The 11980-nt window shown below is 40.0% G+C and overlaps 2 protein-coding genes across 2 annotated transcripts in view; one reads left to right on the top strand and one right to left on the bottom strand.

The window, feature by feature from the left end:
* Window positions 1–616: 616 nt before the first annotated feature.
* LOC138032745 (coiled-coil domain-containing protein 43-like) lies at window positions 617–7546 on the bottom strand. The gene is made up of 5 exons (XM_068880459.1): window positions 7342–7546; window positions 5905–5995; window positions 3020–3175; window positions 2093–2140; window positions 617–779 (listed from the first exon to the last, which is right to left on the bottom strand). Exons 1-5 carry the CDS (start codon window positions 7531–7533, stop codon window positions 643–645), a joined length of 624 nt encoding a protein of 207 aa, XP_068736560.1. The 5' UTR covers window positions 7534–7546; the 3' UTR covers window positions 617–642.
* A 3680-nt stretch (window positions 7547–11226) lies between these two features.
* LOC138032741 (protein IMPACT-like) overlaps window positions 11227–11980 on the top strand; it is a 3484-nt gene continuing 2730 nt past the window's right edge. Inside the window, exon 1 of the mRNA XM_068880450.1 lies at window positions 11227–11719. Within this exon, the coding sequence (XP_068736551.1) occupies window positions 11362–11719 (358 nt within the window). The 5' untranslated portion in view covers window positions 11227–11361. The remainder of the gene's footprint in view (window positions 11720–11980) is intronic.

Raw genomic sequence — 11980 nt, 5'->3', positions numbered from 1 at the left:
GTCTGGTCTGGCCTGTCAGTTCCGTCAAAATGGGGAAAAGCGGCTTAAGAGCGTGTGAGTCCCCGGTTAAAAACTCCCGTCCACTATAATAAGGGTGGAATATGCATCCCTCCAAACAGCAATGTAAAGACCTGCATGAAAACTCTTCCAAACGTCCACGTGGAGTTTATCTTTTACTTGGGACAGTGAATTATCCACTGGATTAACAATATCCGGCCTTTTCCAGAGGGCTTTCTTGCTCGAAAACGTTAGCTCACAAATCATCACTCCGGAGATCCTACCTTCGAAAAACAAGTTTTTATAAAACCAAATTTCCGTGCTTCACAACCCACAAAGCTAGCACTACAGTATATTTCGAAACTGACCCTTTCCCTCGACCACCAAGTTCTCTTTTTGTGGACTGGACCGACACGCATTCACTTCATTCTTTTTTGAAAGCAAGTCTTACCGTTAGAGTTCCGGGATAGAAGTTACCAATAGTTTCCATTTTGATTTTAAATTGGTATGACGCTGGAAAAAGCCTATTTCAGGAGTGTGTCAGTATCCACGCAATAATAAAATTATTATGATTATTACTATTATTCATCTTGTTCTTCTCTCTGGCCCTTTTGCGTTCTTTCTTTTCTTTTTCCTTTTCGGTCTTCAGATTTCTGTTTTTCTTTTTCGCGTGCTTCGTGTCTTTATTTGTTGCTTCTTATGTTCATTTTCTTGTTTAAGTTTATCTCTCTTGTCCTTTTCCCTGTCGGCCACTGATTGTGCATTCGCATTCTTACATATTCCTAAAAAAAAAAAGAAAAAAAAACAAAAAAACAATAAAGCCTGGTACTTCCTTAGAGACGAAAAGCACAAGAACACGTAGACTTTTGTTAGTGAAAAACAAATGTCTAAGAGCATCAAAAGCAACCACGGCCTCCGCCATTTTGTTCAAATGCTCAGCTGCGGGGAAATCGTGGAACAGTGTGCATGCCTTAATAGGCTTCCCTTGTGCTGGTGCTGACGCTTGCGCTTATGCTTCGATCAAACCCGCTGGATTAAATGGTGTGCTTGCGCTTGCGTCGCTAGTGAAAAAAATAATAAATAATGAAATATTTTTGAGGCAAAATGGCCCAAGTGTCTTGAGAACGAACTTTTCGTTTTCTGGAAACTGAGAATGCTAAATTTGCAGAGAGCAAGTACGTTTTGCGACGATATTTTCGGCCAAAGTTGAGAAGTGGTTAGAGAACTTCTGGTTCACAAATGTGGGCAGAACCTGAGCATGATAAAAGAACTTAGATTTTCCATTTGGCCGCGTAATAGCAATACTGAGATCAAGGCCTTGTTATCTGCCCAAACGTCGAAAGATGATGCTAACCACAAAAAAAACCTCTACTTTGAAGAATAAATTCTTGCTGCCATTCACTTAATTTAGTGTCGAGTTTATCGTTTTTCTCTTCAGCAGTGCGCGTTAGAAGCGTACAAAGTGTGAAAAGGGGTAGTCGTGCGAAGGCGTGGGCGCAGAGAGCAAAAATTTCCAAGTTGGGCTCCCGCTCCCCCCACCCCCACTCCTAATTTTTTGCTCTCGCTCAATGTCTTCGCGTGACTTTCGCCTGCTTGGGTGAAAGTAAACTGAAAAGACGGCTATGCAGGCTTATACGAGAACAAGTGTTCTACTACAGCCTGTAACTGGGAAGAAGTGAAAACGAATAAAATCAAATCAAGTGATGACATTAAAGCAGATCGCATCAAATGTGGGGGTTTTGAAGGAATCTCTCGCAGCAGAGTAGACAACCACAACTCAACCCACACATCAATTGCATCAAGTCCAGCAAAAATGAACCCGCAGCACACAAGTGGAATGCAAGTACTCTCACCACTGCACAACCTATACTCACCTTGCAACACTGCAAAAACCAAATATAAGAATTAAGTTGGTTATACCGTTATTTAAATTAGGTAGTTTTCCCGTTGTCATCGCCGTCATGTTGGCGGACGAAAGCAAAGGATCTCTCATCAGGTCTCTTTGTTCGTCCCCCGGAAATTGTACATTACATCATTGCTATCTGTGTCTCAATTATAGTGAACGATCAGGTGAAAACTGACAACTGGGACATACCAGAATCTTTATCTGTGGATGCAGCATTCTCTTCGTCATTGTTATCAGTAACAAGACAGTTAAAGAAAACATTTCCTCAAAAACATAGCAAAGTAGAATTTGTTTAACTAAATCATATAACGCAAGTTATTCACGGATTTTGATTGGTTCTTGCCTATGATCTATTAGAGGACAGACGCCCGATTGACGTCACCATCAGCTTTTATGCGAATAAAGTTTAATTCTTTATTATATAAAACAAAATAGACTCCATGTTGCCGTGGGTCTGTTCAGTAATAGATCACAGAAGACGTCAAAAAATGTGGTAAGAACATCAGTGACACACGCGGCTATCGCCTCGTGTGCCACTTTTTTGTTCTTACCACATTTTTGACGTCATCTGTGATCTATTACTGAACAGACGCACGGCAACATGGAATCTATTTGTTAATTCATCAAGACGCCACCTCTATCAAAGCCGATATGATTAGGTCCTTAAACCATGTTTAGTGGCTGACTGGACAACTAATTTCCACCCAGTAAAACTGAAAGAGGGTCTTATTCGGGCCAATCTATAGTAGATTAACTCTGCTACCTGCGGGATGAGGTTTACATCATTGTAGTCTGTGTACAAGGGTTTCGAGAACTTTTTCGATAAGCAACTGGCAATGATGAAATAAGTGGCTCTGATCGTAGTGCAAAACCCTAACACAAGAGCCAATACTCAGGTACAACAGACAGAGGTAAGAGGTCCTATTTGCGGCCATAGACCACTGGTAATCATCTTTTATTGAAACCCCTGTGAGTAACTTTGGAAATCATTAATCTTGCATTTGTGAACTTGAAATTTAGGAACCGAAACTTGACACTGGGCAAGGAGATGGCTGTGGACTTGTTGTGGCAGAGTATAATAATTATAGAAATCTACAGTAAAAAAGAAAGGATATGAGAGTTCGTCATCAGATGCATGACCATATTGCACCACTAGCAATTTCTTGACCTCATTGTCTGACTTCTCTTGGGCCGGTTTCATTGTGTCGACCGTTGAAGCTTGCTTTTCCATGATTTCTGCCAATTTATTTTGTTTCTCTGCTGCTTTCTGTTCTGGAAGTGAGAAATAAGATTTGTGATAATTTACGTCACTGCCAAAAGTATTAAATTTTAGGTGACGTTGGCTGTTTCTGAAGGAGAAACAAGACAATGCAGCCATCTTGGGATTGAGAGAGATTCCTCTGCATCAGTAAGCGAACTGAACTGTCATACAGATTACTTTTGTGTCAAACTAAAAGGGCTGCTTCCTGCATGTAAAAGGCTAAACACACTTTATTTTTGGGAATATTGTACTTAACTGCAAAAATTATTCACAAAGGGAGCCTTTACATGTAGCTTAGCGTGCAGTGAAGGCGTATTTTGGGTGCGCGAGTGCACATTTTGGTATTAGGCCACCATCTTAGATTTGGTAACTGTGGAAGATTGGGGCGAGGAAATATTTGCTGAGGGAGTAGGTGTTAAGTGGAAACACCCCCAACCCGCCACTGCACCAACCCTCTCCTGGTCAAGCATCTAATCACAATCCAAGATGGCAACATCGAACACCTGATTTATCTAGCATTCCGCGCCAAAATAACGCCTGCATTGCAGGCTACATGTAGCTAAGAAAGGAGTAAAGTTAAAAAATAAAAGGAAGGGAACTTTAAGAGTCTAATCTTCTGGTGCTGGAGCCCTAATTGGGGAAACTGTAAACTGAAATCAACAAATTAATGCAGATCAAATCAAATATCGGCTTTTGAAGGGGCGGGAAAACAGGTCTGGAGTACTTGGTGACACACCTCTCCGGGCTGATAAGAGAACCAACAAACTCAACCCACATAGGAGCATGAGTCTTTGTATTGAAACCGGGCCACATTGCTGGGAGGTGAGTGCTCTCACCAGTACGTCAGCCCTGCATCCTTGTAATAATATTGCTCACGGAATATTCAAAGTCTTTATGGAGTCAGATTGTAACGTACTCATTCAAATTGTTGATACGTCTAGAGCAAACCCTTTCGCAGCAAAACACAATTTTGCATTTCACAATCTTAAAGCAAAAAAAAAAAAATTAGAAGGGAACTAAAACAGTTACAATTATCTAGAGATTTTTGTCCAGTCACACACTGCACTTGTGAGAGAGATCTTTCGATTTCTGTTTGAGGCAATTGTTACCTTATGAGCAGTTGGTTTCTTCTACGCTTGCAGTAGGAGAAACCAACTACTTGCAGAGTAGGCAATTCGTTCCATTTTGTCAGTAAACCAACAGTGTCAATAATTATTGAAAACAATAACGATCATTTCTTGTCCCTTGAAGAATGCATGCTGTATTAATTATATAGCCGTCCTTGTGAAATTCCCACACATTATTTTTGTCTATTAATTTTTGAATTTTCAATGGTATGGTGCTGCTATGATCAAAAAACTGCCTTCCCTTTTTCCATCGGATTTTGAAAGCATGTTTGCTTGACACCTGACTGGCAAAATTTTATGCCTCAAATTTTATCCAAAAGCTGTCGTTTTTAAAATTAGTGCAAGTTTGGATTTCACGGTCCGCCATTATTCACATTCAAGACTAACCGATTGGACCTCATAGGGCTGGATCGAGGATTAGATGACGTAAAAAAAAAAAACACACTAGCTTAAAATTGTAGCCGGCGTGTAAATGCAGCTCATTATATACGCAAAACACGAGTTTAAAAGTCTGAAAGCTCGAAACCCCTGTGCTGCATATTACTTTTAATAGGCGCGAGTGCACATATCACATTTTTAAACTAGTGAGTCTTTGACGTCATCTTATCCTCGATCCAGCTCTCTCCAGCTTTTAAAGTTAGTAATGGCGGATCATTAATTAGGAAAATTTCAGTCAAAATAAACAGGTCTCTTTTTGAAATGAAGGCTTAAAACTTCGGTCACTTTGTGTTCAGTTAACATGTAGTTTTGAAATACAAAGAAAAAGTAGAATATATTTTTGGTCATAGTAGCACTTTAAGCAATAATTAAATAATCAAAAGTTCCCATACTGATGATTGGATCATGTGGAAGTGAAAGCTAATTAACGTGAATTTCGGGTGCTCGTCGTTCAATGGACCCAAAGTATTACTTTGTCCTTGTCTGTGTCTAGGATTGCACTTAACCCATTGACCCTGCGAGTGAGACTTATTAGACATTACCCTGTTTACTTTAATTAACATCAGACAATTTTACGCGTCAATGGGGAGCAGTTGAGGAGTGGTTGTAATATTGTCATCCTCCTTTATAATCCAGTAGATACATGTACAAAAAGGCATGTAACTACTTTTTGTTTTTTTAAGGTGAAAGAAGTAGAGCTCTACTGCTGAAAAACCTTTTTATCTGAGAGCCGTGGTCAACTGTCTTTCTAAAATGCGACTGTAAGAGACCTTAATGCCTGTATGTCGCTAAAAACTAGGGTTTGCTAGATTTTAAGGTTGAGGAGGGATGATAGCTCTGACCAAAACCTCTTTGATTGATTTGTCCTTCCTGTAAGCGATGATGGGGGCATTCAGAAAAATAAGTGCAAGGAGATGTTACTCTGTCATTTTATTACAATAATTATTATTATTATCATAAGTTGAAATGCCTTATCTCTGCTTGCCACTCACTCACTCACTTGCCTGTTCTGTGCACATTAAACATCACTTTTTTTCCCATTGAAACTTCTTTTCTTTATGAACATTCAACCGAGGAAGGTTTTAGTGAGGGCAGTAGTTTACGTACAAAAACGTCTTGGTCACTTATTTACTTTATCTTGATAATACTATGACATGTCAAATGCTTAAAATTACCTTCTAACTGCACTCTCATCTTGATAGCTTCTGCTCTTGATGTTTTCCACCTGTCAATGACTTCACTGCACAGATCTTCTACAGGATGATCCTTCGACATAGAAAATGTGGTTGGTGTATTTCAGTTACACAGGAGACTCATGCCTGGGAAAGCTCTCTTCACTTACTGTATGTTGAGAAATGCATGTACTTTACGTGCACACCCAATTTGGATATCCAACACAGGTTAACCCATTGACTCCTGGGAGTGAGACTCGTAAAAGATTTTACTCATCAACTGGGGGTGTCGGAGCGCGCTTGAGGTGTCAATGGGTTAAGCAGTCAAAAACTAGGCCCCCTCTGTTACCCCATTCACACCTGGTACAGTGTCCCCTCCATTAATTAACCCATTGACACCTGGGAGTGAGACAAACAGATTTTACTCTGTCTAATGCCAGGCGATTTTACTCATCAACTAGGGACGTCCTAGCTAAGGGTGTTTGTCTGTGTCAATGGGTTAACGCAGCTGTTTATCTTTACATGAGGACAACAGTATTGGGGCTACTTTGTGAGGACATTACTAAACAGCAAAACAGTGAAACAAAGAAACAGAGAAACAAAGAAACAAAGAAACAAAGAAACAACGAAACAGCGAAACGAAGCACCAAAACACCATGTATGATCCCACCATACATTGAATACTAATTGACAAAGGTTGGATTTGAGATTAAACATCGTTTTTGTCCTAATTAGGCCTAATTAGGCAGTGTCTTTTAATAGTCCTAATAAGGGTTATGGTCAGCATTATTAATTCGGGATGGGGTTGTTTCAAGAGTAAATAGTTAGCCAGAATTCAAAATAGATACATGTATCAAGGTGAGAATTAGCAACTTGACACGTTAACTCAGTGGTCAAGAACAGGGACAAATAATCCAGAGGTTCACAGTGGGTCGGAGTTCAAGACAACCTGCGAGTGGCATATCATTGTATAAAATGGCAGAAAAAAAAACGGCAGGACAAAGGGATAGAAAGAGAAAAGCTGGGACGAAAAGGAGCAATGGTGTGAGCAATGTGGGCAAAGAAGAGAGAGAGGGAGAGAGAAATAAGATGCATTTTTCTTCACCCCGTAAGTACATAGTTACGTATTGTTCTACAAAACAATATCGCGAATGCATAATTAATTTTTTCTGCATGCATAATAAAGTAGGAACGTGTACGGAAATCATTCCCAGATATCTTTCCTATAAGCACTCTTTTACTTCCTAAAGAACCTGAATGTCTGCCAATTATTTTTGAGACCACACTAGGCCATAATTTAAAATGACATGTATATCAGAGACCCTTGCACCTGCTCCTTTTCTAAACTGGCACAAATATATATCAGAAGAACTGTGCAACTAAGGGATGAAGTAAGATAAGTCTATTTTATATACTTTTCGTCAAGAGATATAGAAATACCGTCATTCCTTCGAGTATGCCAATCAGGGCATCTTTGCGCTCTTCGTCGGTATCTTCTGAATCCAAAACCCCCACGACGTAACTTCCGAAAACATCTTCATCGAGTCCTAGCGTTCTCAGACGAGCACTGAGCCAATTTTCAAATTCCCCACCACATCCATTCGAGAGCTCACAAGACGTGCCGTCCGCCATCTTATTATCTCTAGTGGGTACTTCATATATGGTAACGTGTATTGCAACAGATTCTAGCCTGTTCCAGGCTCCCAGAGGCTCCCAGGTAAAAAAAGAGAAAAGTGTGTGTGTGAAAAGTGAGTGGGGGCTTGGGTCGAGGCGAGACATTGGAGCCTTGTTTTTTCTTTTTCCCGACTATCTGGGGCCTGGAACAGGCTAAACAGATTGGTGACATTTCAAACATCTGCGTAGCCTCTGTACAGCTGCCCCCTCCCCTCAGAAAATCAGGTAGCTCCTTCCCCGATTTTCTCTTAGGGGATGGGTGATGAGTGATGGCCCTTAATTATGACAACATAGCCGACAACTGTTGTTCCTCGAGTTATTGTCTTTTTCCTCCTGTTACTAGCAAGGTCTCTAGCTTCATTTGGCCATTGTTTACTTGATCCAATTTCCAGAAGAGATTAAACCATTGCATACAGAGTCCATCTTACGACCAGTGTGTGGTCTCTAAGGCCTGGCAATTAATACAAGCAAGCAACATACACAAGCTCCATGGCATCTTGATAATTTACTAGTACCTTTTGTTACGACAACAATTTGTTGTACCTGTGCATGTTGCTTGTGCTCATATTTTCAACGCTTGTCTGAGACAACCTAGGTTGAGGTTTCATTTTGTTTGGAACTCTGTTTTCAAACCGGTATACTTTTTACGGCTAATTTCCTCTCTTTTCTCTAATCGTTGTTTTGTAATCAGGTGCTGATTTGTGATTCAAACAGCTCTTCTTCTGAGCCTAACTATTCTGCGAGCAGGATCTATCTTCACAGGCAAGCAAGAGAGATAAGGGACAGCGGTGTGGGAGAGTCTACCAAGTTGAAGTATTGAAGATGTGTGCGCATGTCATAGAGGTTCATAATAATAAACAACTGGCTTGGTTCATAAAAGTGAGTTTTATCTCTAAAAGAATAAAAGGAAGCTAAAGGGCTTGATTTAGAATTTTATGATGACAATGCAGAGTTGTGTTAAGTACTGCGCTTTTATTTCATTTTATGTGACAAACTTACAATGTGAAATATGATTTAATTGAAGAATCAGATTTAAGAAATTCACCTGTATGGTAGTATGTTCACATACTCTTTAGTACTGCACTAATGGCTTAGGAGAAAACCAATAACAAGGGCTGTCCCTTTGGTCTGGAATTGTCCTACAAACTGGCCATTCTTACAGCTGTTTATCTGGTGATGTGTTCTTCCATTACAAGCAAGACTTGATGTGACCTTGATTTCATACAACTTTCACTGCCTTTTTGACAGACGTGATGTGAATGTCGAAGATATCTGGATGAGTATTTTACAATGTCAGTGGGAATTTACAACTGAGATGATGACTGGTTAGCTTATAGTAGGTTGAGTGTCTGACAACTGTGCAGGGGGTTTGACCCAAGGTGACAACAGGTAGCTTTAGCAACTACAATGACAACTGCAACAAGAACATCATCTCAAAATTATAATTATTATATATATTAACGTTATTGCAATCAATTTGCGGCTAATGGCAGATTTTTAATGCAACATAGGTGTGGCAGTTCCTCAAGAATGAAACTGGTATGCACCGCGCTTCATTTAGGGGCAGAAAATGAAAATTTCTTTTCAAGTTCTGACAATCTCCATGAAACCTCAAATTTGGTCATTTCATGTCATTCTTTCTTGAAGATGGCAAAGAAATGGACATAAAAATTGTAAAAAAAATGCATGAGCAGAGCATGCAAAGCTATTGTTTTTGTTCACTAAAATATGAAAAATAGATGTGTGACGTTCTCGTTGCATAAACTGTCGCGGTTGCTAAAGCTCCCTAATACCTAGTACAGAACTCTGGGTTCTAAAGTATTTCACCTTGCAATTCTATGTAAAACAAGCCCAAATACTCTTAAATAATGCAAAAGCTATGTCCAAAAAATGCAGCTACAAAGTAACTAAATGCATTTTGATTTTGATAAGCGCCACGAAGTCAGTTCCCTTGCCTTCAAAATCAACTTTATTACACTTGTGTCCAGAACTATCCCGCAACTGTCCATGTAACTTTACTCTTCAAGTTGACATAAACAGTCAAAGCAACTCCAGTACCTTAATGCTGACACTAACTGCATTGTTGCAAACAAGTAGTTCGCATGAAGATTTAAAGGGACACTGTGATGTTTATCAAGCTTTGGCCTGCAGCTAATTAGCTGCATTTCTGCACACAATTGATCAAAGCAAGGTCCCCTCAACCATGGCCTTATTCAAAGGTTAGGTATCTCAGTACACAACTCTTAAATGGTCTTTTCAAGCTCAATGTAACCAATCAAAGATTTTTGAATAACATTTATTTTTCCTGACACTCAAGTAGTGTTAAAGAGGGGTGACGAATGGACCCTTCAAATTTCCAAGTGCTTGCAAAATTTGGCTGTTGCTCGATTAGCTCGCAAATTTTAGACAAGTGCTTGCTTGCTTGAGCTCACAAAATTTATTTTTTGCAATTACTTGCATGCTCAAATTCTGATTGAAATTTGCTCCCACCATGGCTTGAAAGTTCATAAATTGTTCTTCATCGATGTTTTGGTTCAGAAATAATGCTTTACTACATTGCACTGAGCCCTTTTCGATCTACTTCAATAAAAAGGAGCATAGCGGAAAATTTACCGAGTAGCTCCAAGTAGAACTCTAAGTGCTCGCTGCTCATGAAATAAAACACAGAGATCGCATGGATCCTTGCAAAGATCATTCAATACTCCTCTAAAGAGAAGTGATCTTTCCACCAAGTTTAGCTCCACTCTCATTCCACCTCCAAACCAGTGGTTTAACATTGAAGATCAGTGAATTACACTTGCGACTCCTGCAGGAGGTGCAGTTCATCATATAAGGAGTGAATTTTCTTTGACCAGGCTTGGGAGTCAGTTGGTCAAACTGGTTCACATATTCAATAAAACGTTCCTTGGTCCTCCCTTTCCAGTTTGGAAGTTCCATTTTCTGTTCTTTATTTTGTACGAGTGACACCGCCTTGCAGGGGCTCAAGGCAAAGTCCGCCACTTCCTCATTTCATTAAAGTAAATGAAAATTGCATGAAAATATTTTGCATTTTCACCGAGCTACCTGGTACTCTACGCAACATGAAGACCATCGTCATCGGAGCTGGCCGGGCATATTATTGCTCTGACATGTGATTTAATCAAGAGCAAACACCTTCAACGAGCGTTTAACCTCTTGCGTTGGCCAGAACCCAAACCCAAGCCGACCCATCGCATCCTAGACCGAGGAGGAATATCCATAGCGGAACAAAGACGACGTAATACGAAGAAGTAATGATATTCTCAAGTCGACAGCAAAGTACAATGATGAAACTAAGCTTGGAGGCTACCATGAACAAGAACCAAACTTTTCTCGCGATGCTGTAGCGGTTTGGGTCGACGCCATCTTTGATATGTCGACATATTCGGAACAAAATGAAGAAGATTACAAAACAGTCAAAAATCAGAAACGGAATGAAAATAATAAACCAAAACCAGTCTGTTTCTTTGTCAAGCCGAATGACCAGAAAAATGAGAAAGAGAACAACTACGATCCAAACTCCTAAAACTCTGTAAAATGAAGCGTTCGCCATTTCGTCAGTTTGTCAAGTGAAATAGACAATTTATGCTTTTTACACATAGTGCTGTTTGATTCTTGAGAAACCGCTGGGTTAAGGAGCCGCTATTTTCCCGGAAAGACGGAAGATGAAATTTTCGTCAGCTGATGCAGTATTTTCTGCAGTATTTTCTGATTGTTTGATAAGCTGCAGCAATTAAGAGGTGATAAGGAAAGACGATCACCTTCTGGATGGATACGGAAAGTCTCTCAGAACAGATCGAAGAAATCGAAGCGCTGTCTGCTATTTACGGCCAAGATTTCCTTGTCGTCGACGAAGCGAAAAGAATCTACGAGATCCGCGTTTCACACGAGAGCGACTCGTGGTGGTCTGCAACTCTGCAAGTTCTTTTGCCCCCGGAATATCCATCCAAAGTACCTCCTGTTTTTGAAATTCACTCTGCGTGGATGTGTGAAGCTGATCTATTCCAGGTGTCGGATTTGTTTTACACAATTTCTCGCGATCATCATGGCGAAATTCTACTTTATCAGTGGGTGGAAGCCTTGAGGGCATTTATTGACAAAAGTCAGCAATCAAGGACAGAAGAAGGTAATTATAAAGCAATCACAGACGAGTTTAGTTCGATTTCTTTTCTTTGAAAGAGCGATTGATAGCTAGTGTATGTTTGCGAAGATGTTATCGATATGCTAATTCGCAGAAAATCATAGTATTAAGAATTTTTCGGTGACGCGATTTCAGTTTCTTGTTGATCAGCTGATTGTCAGGTCAATTAAATATAGTCAAAATGCGCCATTAAATAAGCTCAGAAAGCAACCATTTCGCAACTCAATCGACTCAGTGATCGACTGT

This window comes from Montipora capricornis, chromosome 14 (assembly GCF_036669925.1).
Source record: "Montipora capricornis isolate CH-2021 chromosome 14, ASM3666992v2, whole genome shotgun sequence".
Classification (NCBI taxonomy): Eukaryota; Metazoa; Cnidaria; class Anthozoa; order Scleractinia; family Acroporidae; genus Montipora; species Montipora capricornis.
This window is presented reverse-complemented; position numbering and strand designations above follow the sequence as displayed.

What these genes read in the sequence shown, in the direction of transcription:
- LOC138032745 (XM_068880459.1), bottom strand. Translation starts at nt 7,533, where the DNA reads ATGGCGGACGGCACGTCTTGTGAGCTCTCGAATGGATGTGGTGGGGAA. An exon ending in TGCATCTGATGACGAACTCT is followed by an intron (nt 2,141 to 3,019) that starts CATATCCTTTCT and finishes ACTGTCTTGTTA; the next exon opens with CTGATAACAATGACGAAGAG. An exon ending in ATCCACAGATAAAGATTCTG is followed by an intron (nt 780 to 2,092) that starts GTATGTCCCAGT and finishes TTTTTTTTTTAG; the next exon opens with GAATATGTAAGAATGCGAAT.